An 18730-nucleotide genomic window follows, 5' to 3' on the forward strand; every position below is an offset into this window, starting at 1 on the left:
AAAATGTTTTAGTGAAGCTATCTAGGCAAATGTTCTAGTTGTTTAATCCTCTTCTGTAGGTTCATTTTTTTTCCTCAAGTGTGATCTCTCATCGATGGCATTAGATTAATCAAAACCATGCAGCACAGGCACACTTTGTTTAACAGATTTGGGGTTATATCCTGCAGTCTCAAGTGCTTTTGAAAAGATGACAGCTTCATCTAGGATTGAAACAGTCAAGGCTCCTGTACTAGGAATAAACAACTAAAGGTTTAGAAAGCCAGGGATTGTACAAACAGAATAATTGAATTTCTAATCCAAAGCACTGCTGGCATAAGATGACCTACCAAAATCCAATCTTATTGTCAGCCTTGTTTATTAAAGTCTTTTCTGGAAGTTTAGTTTTAAAGATTTCCCTTTCTATCTTGTCCTCACTCAGAAGATGCAAACTCTATCACTGAATAATAGCTGCTAGGTAACAATATTTCCAAATTCACTTTTTTACTGTAATACTTCACGTCTTCCTTATTTCCAGATTGATAGCCTTTGCATTCTAATCACCATAAGCCTTTTACAGATGTCTGATTTTAGAAATAAGTATATCTTTTGCAGCTTACTGAATAGTTAGAAAAGAAGATGTGATTATACTTAACATTTTCTAAATTGGCATTTGGAATTACTAATCCTCTTACAGTTGAAGGATCAAGGATTACAATGTTCCCATAGAATTATGATGCTCAACTTCTTGTAGTTGAGTTGTGACATTCCTGTAGGACCAAAAGAAATGAGATAGTTTGAAGAAGTTTTGTCTCATCCAAAGACTGTAGGCCAATTCTCTTCCCAAGAGTTTTATTATCTTAGTTACCTGATTTCTTCAGTTTGTTTCTAGACCTTTTTAATCAGAGGTGCAATGGGTCTACATATCACAGCCCAATCCAGTCAGCAGAGTGCTCTTCTAATACAAAATATTTTACAGAATGGAATCCTGTCTTCCTGTCTGCTGTTTTCAGATGTTGTTTGCAGGAATGCTCAGTCCTTACTGCTCTGAAGCAGCAGCCTCTCTAGCAGAAACAATGGCACTAAAAGAGTCGGTACAAAACCCGAGAGTGACTTTTACAGGGTTTTTTCGTGTTCTTTGTAGGCTGAGCAGATGTGAGAGCACAGAGTCGCTGCTGTGGCAGGCAGGGGGGAGCAGCAGCAGGAGTCACCGTGCAGTGGCTGTGCCGAGGAAGCGCTCGGACGGGGACAGGGACAGGTCCCCTGGGGCGGCTGCAGCGCCATCGAACCGCCACGGCCACCGAGCGGCCGCACAGCCCGAGCCTGTCCGGCCAGAGAAGGAGTCGAGATCCCAGAAACACACCAGGGTAAAAATCTGCCTTGTTCTCTTAGTGAAGAAGAGCTCTTTAACTTCCTTCCATGGGACTTGATTTGTAAACATTTTTTAACTCAAGATGAATTATCTTCAACCAGTTTTTGTTACTGAATTTCATTCTGTTCACTTGTGTAAGTGAATCACTGAGGAGGGTGCTGCAGAAGCAAAGAATGAAAAAGTGTGCAAAGAAAATTTTATCATGCCCAGAAAAGTAAGGCTGAGAGAGATAACAATGAGGAATAAAAAAGGTGGAAATGAATAGCAATTAATAAAAGTTATGAAGTATAGATGATTAATGTAAAACCTAAAGGCACCAAAGAGATACATGTTCTGGAAGGGTCAAAGGCATTGTAGAGGACCAGATTAGTCTGTGAATAAAGAGATTCCTGTAGTTTTATAAATCCATTAATTGAGATAGGAGTTAAATAATTTGGTGGAATAATGTCTAATTATTAGCTGTGTATATTAGGAATGCCTCTTCTAAATACAATACACAAAACTATTTCTGACTTGGTGATATAAATTTTAAATTAATCCCAGGGTACAAGGAGAACACTGCAAGAATCTTAAGATACTGTCAAAGGCAAGTTGGAATGGTCCAAGGAAGCATAAATTGGTGTGACTCATTGAGACCTACAGCAGAGTTTAAACATCTCTGATGTAAAAGATGTCAGGAAATTATTTAATGAGACTTTAGTGTCAGATTTTTAATTTTTTTTTGTATTTGTGTATCAAACAAAGGACTATCAGTACAGCAAAAAGTGATAATTTTACATATATTATTTTGGAGAAGAAAATACCCAAGATAATATTGACTTTCTTTTTATCTTCCAAGCTCCATGTGATCTTTGTTCACTGATACTTGACATGTAAGCATTTTCTTAATATTTTAAAATTAAGGAAATGGAAATAGACTGTTAAAGAACTGCTCATATTCAGGCAGTGAGCTGATCACGTTTGGCAATAGATTAAAGACAGGCAAGATCCCAAAAGATCAGGTTTTCTGTGTTAGGCTTTTTTGCTTCCCATGGATAATTTTTCGTTTTCTTCTGTTTCCAAGATGCTGAAGGAGGTGGTTGCTAAGACTCTTCAAAAACATGGAATTGCAGAAGATCATAAGTGCTTTGCATCATGCAGCCAGCGTCTATTTGAGATATCAAAATTCTACTTAAAGGTAACTAGAAGGCACACTCTTACAGTTCTTTATTCTTAGTTAAGTGAAACCACTTCTAAATAAAACTTGAGCTAGCATGTGGGAAATTCAGAGTTGATTAAGCTAGTATTTCCCAGTGGTGTGTTAGTCATGTGTAGATTGTGTGGAGAGACCTTTGGACTTGTTGTCAAATGGAAAAGGTAGTTTTGCAATATAGCTTGGTGGGGTTTTGCTTGTTTTAAAACCTTCTAAAGCAGTAGCCTTTTATACATAGTGAAATAATATGCTAAAACATGGCCCTGTTAGGTTAGGTCACTCTTAAGAGCTGCAGCAGCTGACAGGCAATAGAGTATCTCCCAGCTGTAGCTGTGACAGCTCAGCTTTCTCCCTTGTTCTAAGGTTGTTGGCTCAATAAGGATCTTACAGAACTGACTCAGAAATTGCAGTTCCCTGACATGATGTTATCTATTATCTAACACATACTGGCTCAGCAGAGCACCCTGTAGAATTGCATCAACCTCATGTTTAGGGGGAGATGAGAATTCTTTCCACAATACCTAGGAGACTGTGAGTCAATGCTGAAGCCCATGTTACTTGGTCTGAGCTCAAAATCAAGTTAATTACAGTATGGAGTGATTAAAAGCTATTGCTCACCAGCTGAGCTGCTGTTGTGTTCATTTGCATGTGTTTAACCTATCACTGTGGGTGAACCAGCTCAGTTTAGTCACCATTACTTCAGTAATGGTGCTTTAAGCTCAAAGAAAGCTGAGCAGGGCTGGACGCTCACACAATCAGAACATCTTGCTGATAAGCATCAGTTTCTTAAATAATTGGAACACAGTTGTGCAGTCATTCTGTAAGTGCTCCCAACATCTCCATGAAATATGCCCTGAAGGAAGATCTAATCCAAAATCAGAAAGGGCTGCAGGTAGGGATGTGTAAGTAGAGCAAATCAGGGCTTGTGGTTCCATTTCAAGTAGAAAAGGAAAAGGAAGAATATGGCAGTGATCCTGTCCTTTCTAGAGAGAGGTGTCACAGGATTCTCCTGTGCTGTCTTGCAGCTCCAAGTCTGTGGGAATCCTTTGAATCCTTTTGTGTGCTGCATAATTCAAAAACATGGTAACATAGGTGTCATTTTCCTCTGGAGGCAAGTAGTAAATGCATTTTCTTTCTCTCCAGGCAAGGTTTTGTTCTTGCTTTGTTTAAAAGAGTGGATGAGATTGCACTCATTAAATGGACTGCAAAATAGAAAAAAAAGCCATTCTAGATTTTTTTCCCTTTTCTGCACTGGTTTTCCTTTCTGATGTCTGCTTCTCTGTTCTTTGCCAGCACTTTGTATTGCAGGGTAAGCTCACAGCTGATTTCCATGTTTATATAGAAACAGGATTTCTGTCAAGAGTGTAAGAACTTAGAATATCATTGAAGAAAAAAATTCTGGAAATTGTGCAGAAAAATGCAGAAATTTAGGAAGACTCAATCATAATTGAGAACTAGGTTTGGACTGCTGTAAGGAAACCTGCAGCCCATTGGAATAGATTTAAATTATTTTCTTTTTTTTATTAAAAAAGCAAAGGCAAATAATTATTCTTTTGTTCCAAACAAGGTGATAAAAGTGCTACATTGTCCTGGTTATCAGGGCTCATATAACCCAAATTAGAGTGACTGTATGCTGACTTCTGTGGCTTTTTGTTTCATATTTAGGACCTAAAAACTTCTAGAGGACTTCTTGATGAAATGAAGAAAACAGCAAATAGCAATGCTAAGCAGGTAAGACCATGTGTTTACTTATTCCTGTACATAACTACAGGATGGTTTAGTCCACAGCTTTAAGAGATGAAAGGTGCATGTGGGTCTCATTTCACTCTGATCTCACTCTCAGGCAGTAGTTCCAAGGGAAGATTTCCAGGTATTGGATGGTATTTTAGTTACAGCTGCCAAGATGATGTGCCACAGTGAGAAATAGAAATGAAGACAATAAATGTTTCTACATCACTGAAACAAACAAACAGGAAAAAAAAAGAGATGAAATTTTTCTTTAATTAGGATCATTAGGGAGTTGTTCTTTTCTAGTGTTGAAGGAAATAACATTTCAAAGGTTAGGAAGTAATAAGCAGGTCTATGAAAGGAAATAAATTTTTTAAAAGAAGCATTGAAAATGAGTAATTTTAGGCTTGTGAGTAACTGTAAGCACAAGGGACATCAGGTGGGGTTATTTGTGCATAATGTGGGACTTACATGCACAGCAGCACAGAGCAAATGACAGAAGTAAATATTCCTCCAGAAATTAAGTAACTCTGGTACTGAGTTCTGAGACATACACTGAAGTGACTCCATGATTTGGAGAAAAAAAAGGGAAAAAAGCATAATGCACAATTACAGTGCAATTTTCATAATTATAAATTATATGGAAGAATTTGAACTGAGGTGGGTAAGTAATAGAAAAAAAGCTGCTAGATCCCTAGAGAACTTATCCTATGAGAGCAGTATTTCTGTGTTCTGTGCTGTATTCCTTTGTATCAATGATAAGGTTCAAAATCTGTTGGGTTGTGATGTTTGGTGTTGAACTGGGCTATTGTGCTGATACACTGCTTCTCACCTCCATCTTTGGGTAGAATTGGTCAGTTTTTGTATATTTGCTGTTGGCAAAAGGCATTAAAATTGGTGTTCTCCTAAACTGCTTATGTCTCTGTATTAGAGAGTATTTAGTCAGTGGTCTGAACAACTGCCCTGTTTGGAAAGCAGCAGTGATAATGCAGGTAGAGACAGCAGTGCACAAATTATCCTTCATTCTTTCTTCTCTGGGATTAGGAACTTTTACTGCTGGAAGTAAAAGTTTGGCTGTTTGGCATTATGTGCACTTTCCTGCTGGTATTTGGAGAGAATGGGGTGAAGTATTTCAATTCAGGGGTTCTAAAAATGCCTTTTCCTAAAGACAAAGCATTCTGTAAGATTAAATACAATTCTAGGGTAATGCTGTATCCTCTCAGATTATTAACAATACCTTCTTCTCCTGAGTAGTTTGCTTTTAAATCCTGTTTAATAAATAATACACAGATGGTGACAAAGGACTAAAGAAAGAATTAATAACTATGAACTGCTCTTAATTTGCTTTCAAAACCAGGAGGTGTGTAAATTGTTTGCTTTCTCATTTATTTGCCCAGGTGATTGAATGGGTTTTGGAGAAGACTGGCAAGTAGAGGCACTGTGTGGATTCTATTCACACCTTCCCAGGAGCTGTGGAGACAGAGCACTTCTGACTTGAGAAGCATTTTGCTGCCCAATGCACACACAGATCTGCACACTGGGAAGACTGTGGTCAGTGGAGTTATATGGACTCATTCTTCAAGCACTGGAGCAAGGTTGGAAACTTTTTATACTGAAAGTTTTTAATGTTTTTTTTTAATTCAAATGAAAAGAGGTTGTATTTTATATGTGTATTTATTATGTTTGTTAAAACTAATATAGCTTGACTTGATTTATAAAGCTTTGTATATTTTTCAACCAGTGTATTTGGTTTTTATATGAATAAATACTCCCACATATTTAATTTTGATAACTATTACTTTGTTTTTCCTTTTTGTGTGAAGATCTCTGTTCTGCTTCAGCTAGCTCTTGTATAAAAGCTGTTTACAGCATCAGCCATTGACAGTTTATATACTAATTAAGAACAATTCCTATTCTGCAGGTGAAAACAAACACAATCAGAATTTGAACCATAATTATCTCTGTGTTGTAATATAAGGAAGAAAAAAGCATGGCATGAAACATGGTGCAAGGTCCCATTAAAGAAAGTTTCTTTGTTTTACAAGCTGACTTTTCAGTATAATTTCCTGCATGCTCTTTGTAACACTCCTTAGAAAAGTATCTAAGGAGAGGTCTGAGATTTCTTTTCCTGGAAGAGGAGAAAATCAAAGCAATACTGGTAATGAGGATGGTGAGAGCTGGAAAAGAGCTGGTGTGCTATGCTGAAATGTAAGGAAAAAAAGAGTTTCTGGCTGTGTTGCAAACACAGTAAAATACTAAATTTGGCCTCTGTTTAATCTCTGGCATGTATCTGGCTGGGACTAATGTAATTATTCAAGTTAGTGTTTTGTTGAGATGTGGAGTTCGTACTAAGCTTTCTGTATTAAGGATTTCCTATTTATCATATAAACTAACAGGATTAAAACTGATAGAGATGCAGGGCTATTGTTTGCTATATTATCCCAGTAGGAAAATAGATTAAGCAATACAAATATAAATGAAATGTAATATTGTGAAAAAATAATTGAACTAAACCATGTGGAGGTTAGACTTAATACTGTAAAATCTGTGCTTTCTCTAAAGAGCCTTCCTGATTTTGGGACATTATTCTTTGCTTAATTCTATTTGGTGTAAAGCTAAGCCCTAAGGAGGTTCTTCATGTCTAACAGGATCTTGAGTTCATCTGTTCTGTTGCTTTGTTCCCAAGTTGACCAGTCCTGAACTCTACAAGACCTTTCCTGGCTGGGTGTGTACTTGGTTTAAGTGAGCTGCAACAGGACAGCACTGCAGTTGTTCTGCTGTGACAGTGGGCTCTAGTGAGTACTGTGTGCATCTAAGCCCAGGACAAACAGAACTACTTGTCAGATGGATTTCATTTGTCTGCAGAATGCCACACATCCACAGCATCCCAGTTTTAGTGATTTGGTGAAATAGAAATGAAATGAAGAGAGTTATTTAAATAATCATCTAATAAGTGCATGCACAGAATTGCTCCAATGTAATGATTACTGTGTATGGCTCATGTTTCTTTGCATTCTTTATAAAAACAAGAAAGTAATCAAGACATTAACCTTTCCTAACATCTTATAGTGAATCAGGAAATGCTCTACTTCCAGAGAGAGAAAAGCTGTAAGCTGTAGCCTTATCTCTTCAGCCTGAATGCTGATACTTTTGTCTGAATACTAAAGGAAGCCACTGAGAGTTGTGTTTTCTACTTAATTTTGGGAAGTTTATATATTTGTAATTAGAAAAACTTTGTAGGTAATAATAATACCTAAGTTGATAAATAAAAGTACAGAAGCTCTACATTTCATAAATCCTTGAGGCTAGCTGCCATGAGCAAAGAAAAATACCTTCAGGAAAGTAATTAATAATTTGAACTGCTTTTCTTGTACTTCAAGTAGAACCCAATGCTTATTGGTTTAATTCATTCTGTAGACTCAAAGACTGGCCTGAAATAATCAGCAGGAAAGCAGTTATGGAAGCATAAGCATTTTGATGTATTGGTTTTCTGCACAGTTCCCAGTGCAGAACTAATACACTGCTACCCATGTCTCATTTGCTCTTTGTGTTAGTGGCTTTTTAGGACAAGTGGTAGCTGGTTTATTATTGTGGCTTAATAACACTGTGCCCCATTTGAGCTGTGATAATTGTCCCTGTCCACGCTGTTAACCTACAAAATGTAGGCACAATAATTTGATCTGGTCCACTGCAACAGCACTTCACCAAATTATTTTACATCTGTCATAGTTCCAAAACCCCACACTGAGAGTTCCTGCATCTTGGCTGATATGCTGTAACTTAAGTGATGCAGAATGTAACATCACCCTTTGCCTCTGAACTTCAAACTATTTTCTTGTTTGCGGCTGCTGAACCCCCCAGATCCAGTCTGACCTATGCATATTTTGGGTGCTTGCTCTCATGTTTTTGCAAATCAAGATATAAATCAAATTCACCATTACACATTTCTGGTTTACCCATAATCCATCCATCTATATAACAAGCACATAACATAACATAGCATAGCATAATAACATTATGCATTATATGTAAAAGCACATTATCCATCCATGTTATGTGCTTATATTCCCCACAGGATAGAGGTAAGACAGCACTGATGTGGTTGCAATTACTTGATGATATGATTACTTGTAATATTACAGCAATTAATTTTAATTACATTATGAGTATCACTGGGCTACCACAGAACTTAGCTTGGGTACTAATGCTTGCCCAAATCCACAAACTTCTTTGTCCTAGCTCACAGTTCTCCCTTGGAATTTGTTTTCTGAATTTGTTTCCTAATGTCTCTAATTATTTACACAAGCATAGAAATTCTTATAAGGAAAAAAAAAGAATAGCTAATCCCATGTGGGAAAAGCAGGTGATGATGTTCAACAGGAGGTTGTCATCTCTGTTAACTATTTAAAATGTTGTTCCCCTCATTCTTTTAAATAAAAATTTTGTCCTGGTTAGTCTGGGGATTCACTTTAAGCAAGCAGGCTGAGTTTCTCAAAATTCTGCAAGCATATTATTAATATCTGTTCTTTAAAACTGAGGTCACCACTGAATTCAAAAGTGTCCATAATATACAAAATTATGTAATATATACTGTATTAATGGTCTCTCTATATAGTAAATAGATTCAGTAACTAGCTAGTTATCAATTTGCCAGTTTGACTTTTATGGAAAATAACATAAATTTAGAAATCAATGGTAGTTAATGATCTGGAGCACATAATTTCTTTAGGCTCTGATTCTGCTTCCACTGAAACCAAAGAAGCTCCAATTAACTTTTAAGCATGGGTAAAAGCACACTGAGAATGCTCTCAGCTGGAAATCAGATCCGTCTCCCTTCCAATCAGCTGAGTTTCCCAATGCAAAGAGCTGGGTGGAGGAGGGTGCTGCCATGTCCTGTGGGAGGAAGAAATTCTAACACTCTGCAGAAGGAAAACACTTGTTTTGTTATTTGCAAAGGATTAATTCTAGTGGTGTTTGTGGTGCTGATTTGCTTTGTAGTATGTCAAGAGTCTTGCTTTGATTTCTAAAGTACCTTAAGAGAGATGCTGGTTCCATTTGAAGGGCAGGACTCTCAGAAACACCAGGATGATTCCCTGAACACAATCAGATCAGCTTTATTTTTTTTAACAAACACTTTACATTACATTTTTCCAATAACATTTTTGTTCCAATATGTATCCCAATCTTTCTCATGATGAAGCTGCTATACAAACTTTCTGATAAGACCATTCCATTTATAGTAATTATTTTGTGAAAAGAGTGAAACTCTGGAATATCCCTTTTTAGGCTTTCCACAAGGCTGTTCTGTCACAACTTGGGTCAGACTAAAAGAAAAAAGCTTAAATTCCCACAGTTAGCTTTTCTATTTGGGCCACTAAGTTAAGAATTAAATCAAAGAAGAAATAAAAAAATTGTTTTCCCATAACCATTCATCAGAGAAAAAAAGGCACATGTTGGCCTCAGTCCTTGAATGCAGAAGATTGAGCAGAAATTTCTGCTTTTTCTTAATTTTTTTGTAAGTCTTCTGTTACCACCCAGTCCGGTATAAGCAACAGGAGAAAGCATTGCAACTTCAGCAGAGATGTCTGAATGACCTGCCCTGAAACATCCCTGTGAGATTTCAGGTTGTTTTTTTAATTTAAATTTTTAAGTCATTCCACCAATGCAATTAACAGTTCCCTCCAGTAACAGAATTCTTAATTGAAGCACTGAAGTTTAAAGGTATTTCTCCCAGCCCAAAACCAAAGGTCAGCCTTCCAGATAGTTTGTCTGGACACAAAGTAAGCTCACGTCACAAAAATCCAATAAATGACTTTATTAAATATATTCTTTTCCTCTAAAATATAAATATTCACTATACTCTTATAAATGTGGAGTAGGTTCATATTTCATTTGTCTATCCCATCCAAATATGAATCAGTCCAAAATCTGAAAATGAAGAAATAGCATCTGTAATCATCATAATTTTTTTCTATAAATATATATAATATGAATTTTCTTTGCAAACTGCTTAGTTATTCACTTAGACTTCATATAGTACTGAGCACCTTAGATTACATTTTGTGTAATTTAATTTGTTGGCACTAATGTAGGAATTTGTAATATTTACAATGCACATACATGTTAGGTATAACATTCCAGTGATTTGTGTTAAAAGGAATAAGGAAATAGTGCAGTATAGTTTACATATGGATTTAACCTACTCCTCCAGCACTTTTATAGGAGCCTGTCTCCAAATTTTTAGGTTTGTACTTTGGAACAGCAATAAAAATGTCCTGAACTGGTTTTTAAAGACTTGACACGAGAGTTTCCTTGGTAGGGTGACAGGAGCTCCGCTCAGAGCCCTGTCCCCCTGCGTACCGGCTGCTCTCAGCTTCCCTGAGCTCTCCCAGGAGCCCCAAGGAACTGCCACAGAAAGTTGTGTGACTGGCAGTGGTCACTAAATGGGAAATGTCCATCTGGAAACTACTGCTAGGTTAGGTAACACGTTACCTCCTTGTTTATTTATATGAGGAATTAATTTTTAAGTGCAAGTACCATGATAATAAAAGTGCAGAGCTGGGTGGATCTCTCCTTGGCATGGCTTTGACTGGTGAGAGGTCCTGGGAGTGGGGCTGCTCTTCCAATGGGGCACTGAGCTGTTCTTCAGTGATTATTTTCTGTATTTATGAATTCAGCCCATCATCCTAATATTTTAATTTGTTTTGATAAGTAAGATACCTATGGAAATCACCATGTTTTTATGCTTTGAATAGACAACATGACTTATGCTTAACTCTCAAACTTAGCTCAAAAACAACATGGAACCAAAATGTCTTTTTAATCTTCTTCTTTGCCAGCCAAGTGATGCTGAATTGAAATCTATGTGCTTTCTCAGGAATAAAAGAAATGTTGTAATATAAAAACTGAACATCCACAAACACTGAATATGTTACTTCCTGTCCTTCAAAGTGTGAATTTAGGGCAAAACTCTAAAAACAGACAAAACCCCACCCCTGTGTGAAACTGTTCTTTTAAAAAAGGAAGAACAACATAAGTGGCATCTCTGTTTTGCTTCTTCCTATTCCCAGCAGATCATGTCATGCCAGTTTATTATTTCCTGGTATGGGCTGTGTGTGTCATCTCTGGTGCTGAAAGTCAGTTCCTGCCTGCTTTTTGCTGCTCAAGTAGCTGTGAACAAGGCTGAAACTCACTGAATCATGTTTTGAGTCACAACAATAAGCTCTGCTGCAAAACAGTCACCAGTAAGGTGTGGGCATGGAGATGAACATCTTGTATTTCCCCAGCAAGAAACCTGGTCTTGCCAAGTCATGCCCATAGGAGCAGTTCCATGTCAAGGACTGCAGTTCATGTTCCTGCCCTGGTGTATGTTCCTCACTGTTGTGGAGCTGCTTCAACAAATTTTTCACAAACTCATAAAATCAAGTCTTCCTCCTTCCCTATGTTTGTTATTCTATGAAGACCACACAACCAGCCTGGTCTGAGCAAATGGGGGGACTCAGTAGGGGTAGGAGGACAGAATCTTAATATGGCTGTCTACTGGAAAACTGCCCTGGAGATAACCTGGCAGGAGCATCATCCCACCTCAGAATGGATTCAGGCAGCTTTCACCTGAGCTGGGGCTCCCAGATAGCTGAAACTCATTAAACTGTGGTGGGAAGTCACTATAAAAATGCATTCTGTGTTCATTAACAAAGGGATCTCCTGCCTGTGCCCCCTGAGCTGGCTCTCAGTACCATCCCTGTGGCTGGCCCTGCTTTGGCTCCATCACTGGGAATGTGGGTGACATTGGTTACTGCTTAATGTGAAACTGCTCCTGGGGGGGCCTCCAGCTGTTAGCTGCCCACAGCTGGATTGCTTCAGAGTGTCCACCTCAAAGGTTTGTATTTGCAGGCTCTGCTGGGTATTCATGCAACAGGTTCTGGCAGTGCTCCAAAAGAAAAATCTGTAAGTAGAGCACAGATTATAACTGAAAGAACCTTTAACTTCCAGGTGATGGAACAATTTTAAAGGATTTCCCCCCAACCAACCTTGGCTTGCATCACAACCAACAAGTGCTTGACTGCATAGCCCTTTACTTTATATAGACAAGTACATTGAAATAGGCACAATTTCTGCTTCTGAAACATTTACATGTATGGTACTACACGCTTTTACGGTCTCATATGGGATTTTAAAATCCCGTTATTTACAATGAAATCCCCCATCTTCCTTGTCATGCCATCTCTTTTGCTGGTCAAAATGAAACCTGGGCCTGGGAGGACTGCAGAAACGACCAATGGCCGGTGCTGAGTCCCAGGCTGGTGTCTGCTGCCAGCTAGGACACTGCTGCTGTTGACAGTACTCCAGATTAGTGTGGTTACCCCGTCTCTCTTTGCAGAAACAGATGGATCCCACTTATGCCACCAAGCCCAGTCTCGTGATCTTTGCTGACAGGAAGGAATGAATGATGAAAACAATTGGTTTTGGACAGGAATGAAGATCCAGTTGCTGAAAGTACAGAAAAAAAAAATCAAGCTGAGAATTATAGCTCAAACAAGAAATCATTTATTGAGTACTCAAACTGCTGTCTGGTATTTTGAACAGGCTTCTATTAATAATAGCTCTTCTCTACACCATATTGTTTTTCCTTTGCATTCAGCTGCAAATATTTGGGCTACTAAAACTAATAAGCATCTTGGAAGCAGGTGAGATCCTGGTGCCTCTGGCTTAGTATCACCTGGGTGAGCAGCAGAAAACTGAGTCAGATTCTGTAAGCACTTTTTGATGAGGCTCAACCCAATCTTTTTTGGCCATTTCTGCCTGGGATGGTAGTGGGACTGCTCTGATGCCCAGTGCATCTGCTGTTGGTGCAGCTGAAGTACCTTCAGCCAGTGCTGCACAGCTGCTTCTCTGCTCTCCCAGCCAGCAGTGAGACTGAACTCAGCCTTTGTTTTCCATAGCCATAGTTCAGCTGATCTCATCACATACTTGCTATAAGCATGACAGGCTTGTCAGTGTGCAGAGGCCCAACAACAGGGTCACATCAAAACAAACCACGTTTGCCTTTCATGGTGGTGCGTTCTGCCCTGCTCCCTCCCTTTTCCAGGCTGCACTGCAATCTGAGAAATGCTCGTTAGGCCTTGGCCTTGAAAAACAGCACCTGGGCTCATCCCTTCTAGAGCTTATCAGAAACAGTGCCTGCTCCCAGGAACTACTGCTGTCTAAGGAGTTCCTGTTTTCTTTATCAACAACCTTGGAAACTGTTTTCCTTGCCTGGATGGCAAAACATTGCTGTTCTCACACTTTCAAAGAAAGTGCCGACCCAAACTGTGGCCAGGACAAAAACATTGTTATGACTAAAGCTGACTTTTTAGTGCCCCTATAAACAGCTGTTCAAAATGAGACCCTTTGAGCTCTCCTGAACTGCAGCAGGCTGTGACCAGCATCTCCCTCTGAGTGGGACCTCTCAGAGCTCCCTGACCTCTGAGGGGAATTTTTCACAGGTACCTTTCTTGCACTGACTCCTTCTGTCTGTGTGCATGCACCTGTGTATATGCTTTAGCAAATCCAGGAGACATGCTGTTTTCTTAGATGTTTAAGGACCTTCAATATCTCAGTAAGTTAGGCCTGTAAGTAAGGTTAAGTCATAAGTTGTAAGCTAAGTTAAAAGCTGATGAATGTTATTCTTCTATTGAGCAAGTTCAACTTTGAAGTAATAAGTTGGGTTAAATGCTGTTATTCCTCTGTTAAATTGTTAAGTTATAAGTTAAGTTAGGTATAAGTTAAGTGTTGTTCCTTTTTAAACTTGTTAGGTTTAAGGTATAAGTTAAGTTAAAGTACTGTAAAGTTTGAGTGCTATTAAGTTTTTAGACCATGTTCCTTTTTATCCTTGCCTTCACTATCCTTTTGATATTCACACCTTAACACACACACAAGCCCCCTGGATGGTTCTCAGCTCATTTCTGTTTTGATTGCTTGGATTTTGATTGCCTGGATGTTGATTGCCTGGTTTTGTTGCTGCTTTGTTTCCTTGGTGTGCCTTAATTGTCCTGTAGGCAGTAAAGTGAATCTTGCCAACAAACTCTGTCACGCTGTTGCTAAGTATTAAATCTGGTTTTTGCTGATACCCTTGCTGGTGATTTTTTAAGCAATCTCAAACACTCATTTGTAACACCTTTCCAGCAGCCATGAATCAACTTTATTGACAGCTAGTAAGAAATTCCCTTCAAAGCCTGACAATAAGCAGTTTGCAGAGTATATGTTAACAAAGGTGATGTTTAGAATTAAGTACCCACCAAGTTTAGGAACCGCTGAAAAAATATGTGAGGAAAAATGAAGTTTACATTTATAATTAATGGATTTAAACTGCTCATTGGAATATGCATTGTGACAGCTTCGAGGCCTATGCAGACAGTTTGCACATCTGTAGCTTTCTTTTTTTCAGCAACTACATGTTCAAAAACACCTAAAACATAACTTATTGTCATAACATGGAGTCCTATGTGTACATTGGAATTAATAAGGTCTCATTCTGATGTTCTTTCACGCTCAATAATTTAAAAAAGTGAAATGGGTACATACAAAAATTTTAACATGTGGCTATTTAGAGGTACAGTTTGTTCTAAAATATGAAAAATATTTAATCTCTGTATGGTTTTACAATTTTAACTGTCTTTTTAGTTTATCTCCTCCTAAAGCCTGATCATTGTGCTGTGCTAGAAAATACTGAGTCTATATACTGGTACTGGAACTGGCACTTGCCAACTGTTGGAATGGAACAGAATGAAATAAAGTATTTCAGTTGGAAGGGGCCTACAGTGTTCATCTAGTTTAACTTCCATTATTGCTTTTCCACCCCCATAACCTGTATACCAAAGAGATGGTAACATGCATCCCTTTGCTCAATGCAGTACTTACAATTTCTCCATCTTTTTCTCCAAAGTCTAAATAAAGCATCCTTATCCCATCATCTGAGGACATTTTCAGTTTTTCGTAGGGATATTGTGCAATTATCTTGGAGAAGGCACCATCTTGTGGTTCAGTTGTAAGAGAGAATCCATGTTCATAATGGATGGTCAAGCGGCACTCCTGGCTTTTGTATGTGCAAGCTGGAGAAGAAATCAAGATTTAGTCTCTCACATTCTTAAAAGCAGTTCTTCGTGTTCCATCACACATCTACATGCTGACAAAAACCAATGTACTGAAGTTTAAGAAGGCTCAGACTGGTGTTTCCTCCTTCCAAACCTTGACAAAGTCACAACTGCTCTTCTTGCATCTGACAGACAGAGCCAGAATCAATAAACACAGCACACAATGCATGAGAAAATTAGGAGCTGTAAAGGTTTTCCCTAAAGTATTTTGACAAAGATGAAGACACTCCTGAGTCCTCATTAGTGTCATGGTAATTGAAAAAGGGCCCAGATAATTGTATGTAACAGCTACTGCAGCAGAAGTCTGCATCTTCCCCTCAGCTCTGAAACAGAGGCCACAATCCAAATTAAAGGATGAAGAGTTTTGGAGTTCACATCCCAAATTCACTATTCCATCACCTTCTTGGAGCAATTCTATCAAGAAGGATCCTTGGCAGTGGGACAAAAGCACTGTGATAAAAGAAGGGGCTGATGCCCTTCTTTTGGAAAGAATGGCATCTGTGTCAGGGCGCTGAGGAGATGGACCTGTTCTGAGCTGGTTCCCCCTGAGCTCTCTGGCTGGTTTGCACATCAGAGGCCTCACAGAGCATCCTGAGCTCCCTGTGGGGCTGGGGCCCAGCAGCTGACAAGCAGCCACGTGGCTCTACCTGAGCTTTGAGAAACAAGAACTGCCCTTTGGCATGGCTGGATTTCTGCTTTGTCTCCTGCTCTCACATTTTCAGGAAATGAGTGGAGATAAAATTCAACATTAACAGCCCTGCCAACTGTAGGACTAGCAGGAGAAGGACTGCAAAGCCTGGGGGCACCCAAGAGAAAGGCCCAGCCTCAAACCCCAGAGCCACACCAGGCCTGCAGCTACCTGGCCAAACAGAGCATCACTCCAGAGCATCTGAGCCAAGTATTTCTATTCCAATTGATTTTGTATGTACAGAAGTGCTGAGAAGTGACACCCTGATGTTCAGGGAAGGAAATTACTACCCATCAAAATGTGGTTATTAGACTGGTTTGTGGTTTTTCACTCTCCTCTATTGTGCAGACCTGGATCAATAAATGACCAAGTCATTCTTGTGAATGTGCCAGTCCTCTTCTGTCTCCTCCCTCTGCAGGAGAAACTCCTGCTAGGCTCACAGGAGTTTCCTAAATCTCAGAAAAATGCTCTTTTCTGTGTGTTTCTGGACCAACCTCTGACAATCACTCCTCTGTGACATGCAGGCCTACATGGCTGACTACAGAGTTGTTTCTGAAACAACGTGCTGAAAACAAACCCAAAAGTCAGCATGACAGTGAGTGTGTCACTGGACACAGATACCACAGCAGCTGGCACTGGCTCAGAACCTGACAGTATTTTAAACAAGTAGAATCCCTAGACATGCACATTCTTAAAGTAAATCACCTCCAGCCGAAGGAACCTGAACTGCCACAAGTGTCACAGGAAGGGTGTGAGGTGTGGAAATGGCAGCACTGCAGGTGTTACTCACATGTGGTGATTTCTGTGATGAGCTCTGCAGAATTGTGGCAGCCCTGCACTACACTCCTCGTCCACAGTGAGAGGTCTCGACTGGTCTCAGTCCTGAACAGGTGAGTCTCAATCCCTTGTCTTGTACCGGTTCGGGTTGCAAAAGACAAATCCACCCCTGACTTGGGTGAGCCTTTTCCTGGGCCAGAATGAACCAACCTGCAATTGGATTTGAAAACACATCAGGAAATTCCAACAACAGTGCACTGCCCCAAAATGCCCACCTGAGCACAGCTCTGCTCTGCATGTTCCTAATACCCATGGTTGGGAGCATGAGAACTCGCATCTCCTCTGTGTTCTGTCTCAGAAGAGTGAAGGTCCAAGGCAGTGAGCACAGGAACAGCTGGACACACAGGTAATGACATGGATGTCCCAAAATTACTTAATGAATTGTACAAAACATCCCTTTGGACGAGGAGCTGAGAGAAATCCCTGACTGGTCTGTGGTGATGGAATCTGGTCCACAGATACAAGTGCTGGCTCAGATGAGGCAGCTGAATCCAAATTCCATGGTGAAGCAGCATTTGCTCTAAAGTTTAAACATCTGCCATCAAATTCAATGATAAATAGTGTTGAATAAAGTATGAAGCTCTGTAAAATATGTAGATGCCAAAGTACTGTCTTGTACTTAGTTTTCCCATAAGAAACCTGTAAAATGCAAAATGCTGCAGCTACTTGTAATCTGAAATTCTCTCACATTTGTCTGCAATTAACATTTTTTTGCCCAGCATCAACAGCTGATCTCCTGTGGCCAGGAAAGATTTGTTCATCTGGGCAAACAGAAATAGCAGGGATTATTTTTGAGTGAGAAAATCAATATATCATAAAAATTAATTCTTCTTTAAATCTGCCCTTTTATGTTGTTTTTTTCCCCTCTAAAAGTATGGACAATCAACACAGGATTCACTTAGGGACACAACACTCTTATGTGTGAAAAAAATCATCTAGGGGAGCTCATCACTCTTTGAGATTCAGAGACCAACCCTCAGAAACAATCACAAAAGGAAATTTGCCTGAAAAACTTGTCTCGTGCCTTCTGTTTTTCTTTCTATAGCCAAACAATATAGTTCATAGTAGTCTATAAAGCATGTGGCATGGTAGTAGAACACTTGTGCTAAAGGAGAAAACATTAGATTAAACTAATCTACTGAATACTAATTTACCCTCAAATTGTTGTTTGCCATCAGCAAGAACAGTTACCTGTTAGCTGACACTGTATGGGTATGCCACCAAACAGGGATGTTTTAGCAGAAAAGAAAAAAGCAGAAAGGAAAGAAAAAGCACAACTTTAGCTTTTCAATTATTGAAACACCAGCCACAGGGCATCTGAAATTTCCCCCAATTCCCTGACAGTCTGTGCTGACATTTGGGATGCACACTGTGGCAAACAAATGCACCCCTCTTTCATACCCCACGAGAAGGTTTGCAAGATTTGTTCACACTCAAGTTCATGGAAACTTTATTTTATGTTCCCAAGAGCTCCTGGGAGGCGAGACACAGAATATCCTGGTCAGAGATGCCCTGCCCTGTGTATGGCCAGGACAAGAAGGGCTTTTTCCCCTCTGGAAAAGCTGAGTTAATGCCCCACTCAGCTTTGATACTCAGGGCCTCCTATCTCTACTATTGGCAGATTTTGCAATCAGGGACTGAGTGGCAAACAAACAGCCCAAAAAACTTTAATTCTCTTTCATTTGGTGTGAGAGGGTGCAAACTCTGAGGGGAAGCTACATCTTGATAATTAAGGCAGGAATCAGGGAGCTGAAATCTCCAGTGCCATCTGCTGCTGTCTGTCCCTGGGTGGTCACACAGGCACA

The 18730-nt window shown here is 39.4% G+C and overlaps 2 protein-coding genes across 5 annotated transcripts in view; one reads left to right on the plus strand and one right to left on the minus strand.

Annotated features, from left to right (window-relative positions):
• The window catches only part of MTBP (MDM2 binding protein), a 28668-nt gene extending 22182 nt beyond the window's left edge, over positions 1-6486 (plus strand). The window contains exons 19-23 of one of the 4 annotated variants that reach the window (XR_010439247.1): positions 1121-1343; positions 2412-2525; positions 4206-4271; positions 5666-5863; positions 6190-6482. Coding sequence is in view for 3 of the 4 variants with exons in the window: in XM_064706609.1 (XP_064562679.1) it covers positions 1121-1343; positions 2412-2525; positions 4206-4271; positions 5666-5701 (439 nt within the window). In the remaining variant the exon portion in view is untranslated. Of the gene's footprint in view, positions 1-1120; positions 1344-2411; positions 2526-4205; positions 4272-5665 lie in introns of all 4 variants that reach the window. The other 3 variants (XM_064706609.1, XM_064706608.1, XM_064706610.1) reach the window with 3 other exon arrangements.
• Positions 6487-12326: 5840 nt separating this feature from the next.
• SNTB1 (syntrophin beta 1) overlaps positions 12327-18730 on the minus strand; it is a 110064-nt gene continuing 103660 nt past the window's right edge. Inside the window, exons 5-7 of the mRNA XM_064706615.1 lie at positions 16879-17075; positions 15168-15358; positions 12327-12758 (exon numbers count right to left, since the gene is read on the minus strand). Of these exons, the coding sequence (XP_064562685.1) occupies positions 12666-12758; positions 15168-15358; positions 16879-17075 (481 nt within the window). The 3' untranslated portion in view covers positions 12327-12665. The remainder of the gene's footprint in view (positions 12759-15167; positions 15359-16878; positions 17076-18730) is intronic.

Source organism: Zonotrichia leucophrys, chromosome 2 (genome assembly GCF_028769735.1).
Source record: "Zonotrichia leucophrys gambelii isolate GWCS_2022_RI chromosome 2, RI_Zleu_2.0, whole genome shotgun sequence".
Lineage (NCBI taxonomy): Eukaryota > Metazoa > Chordata > Aves > Passeriformes > Passerellidae > Zonotrichia > Zonotrichia leucophrys.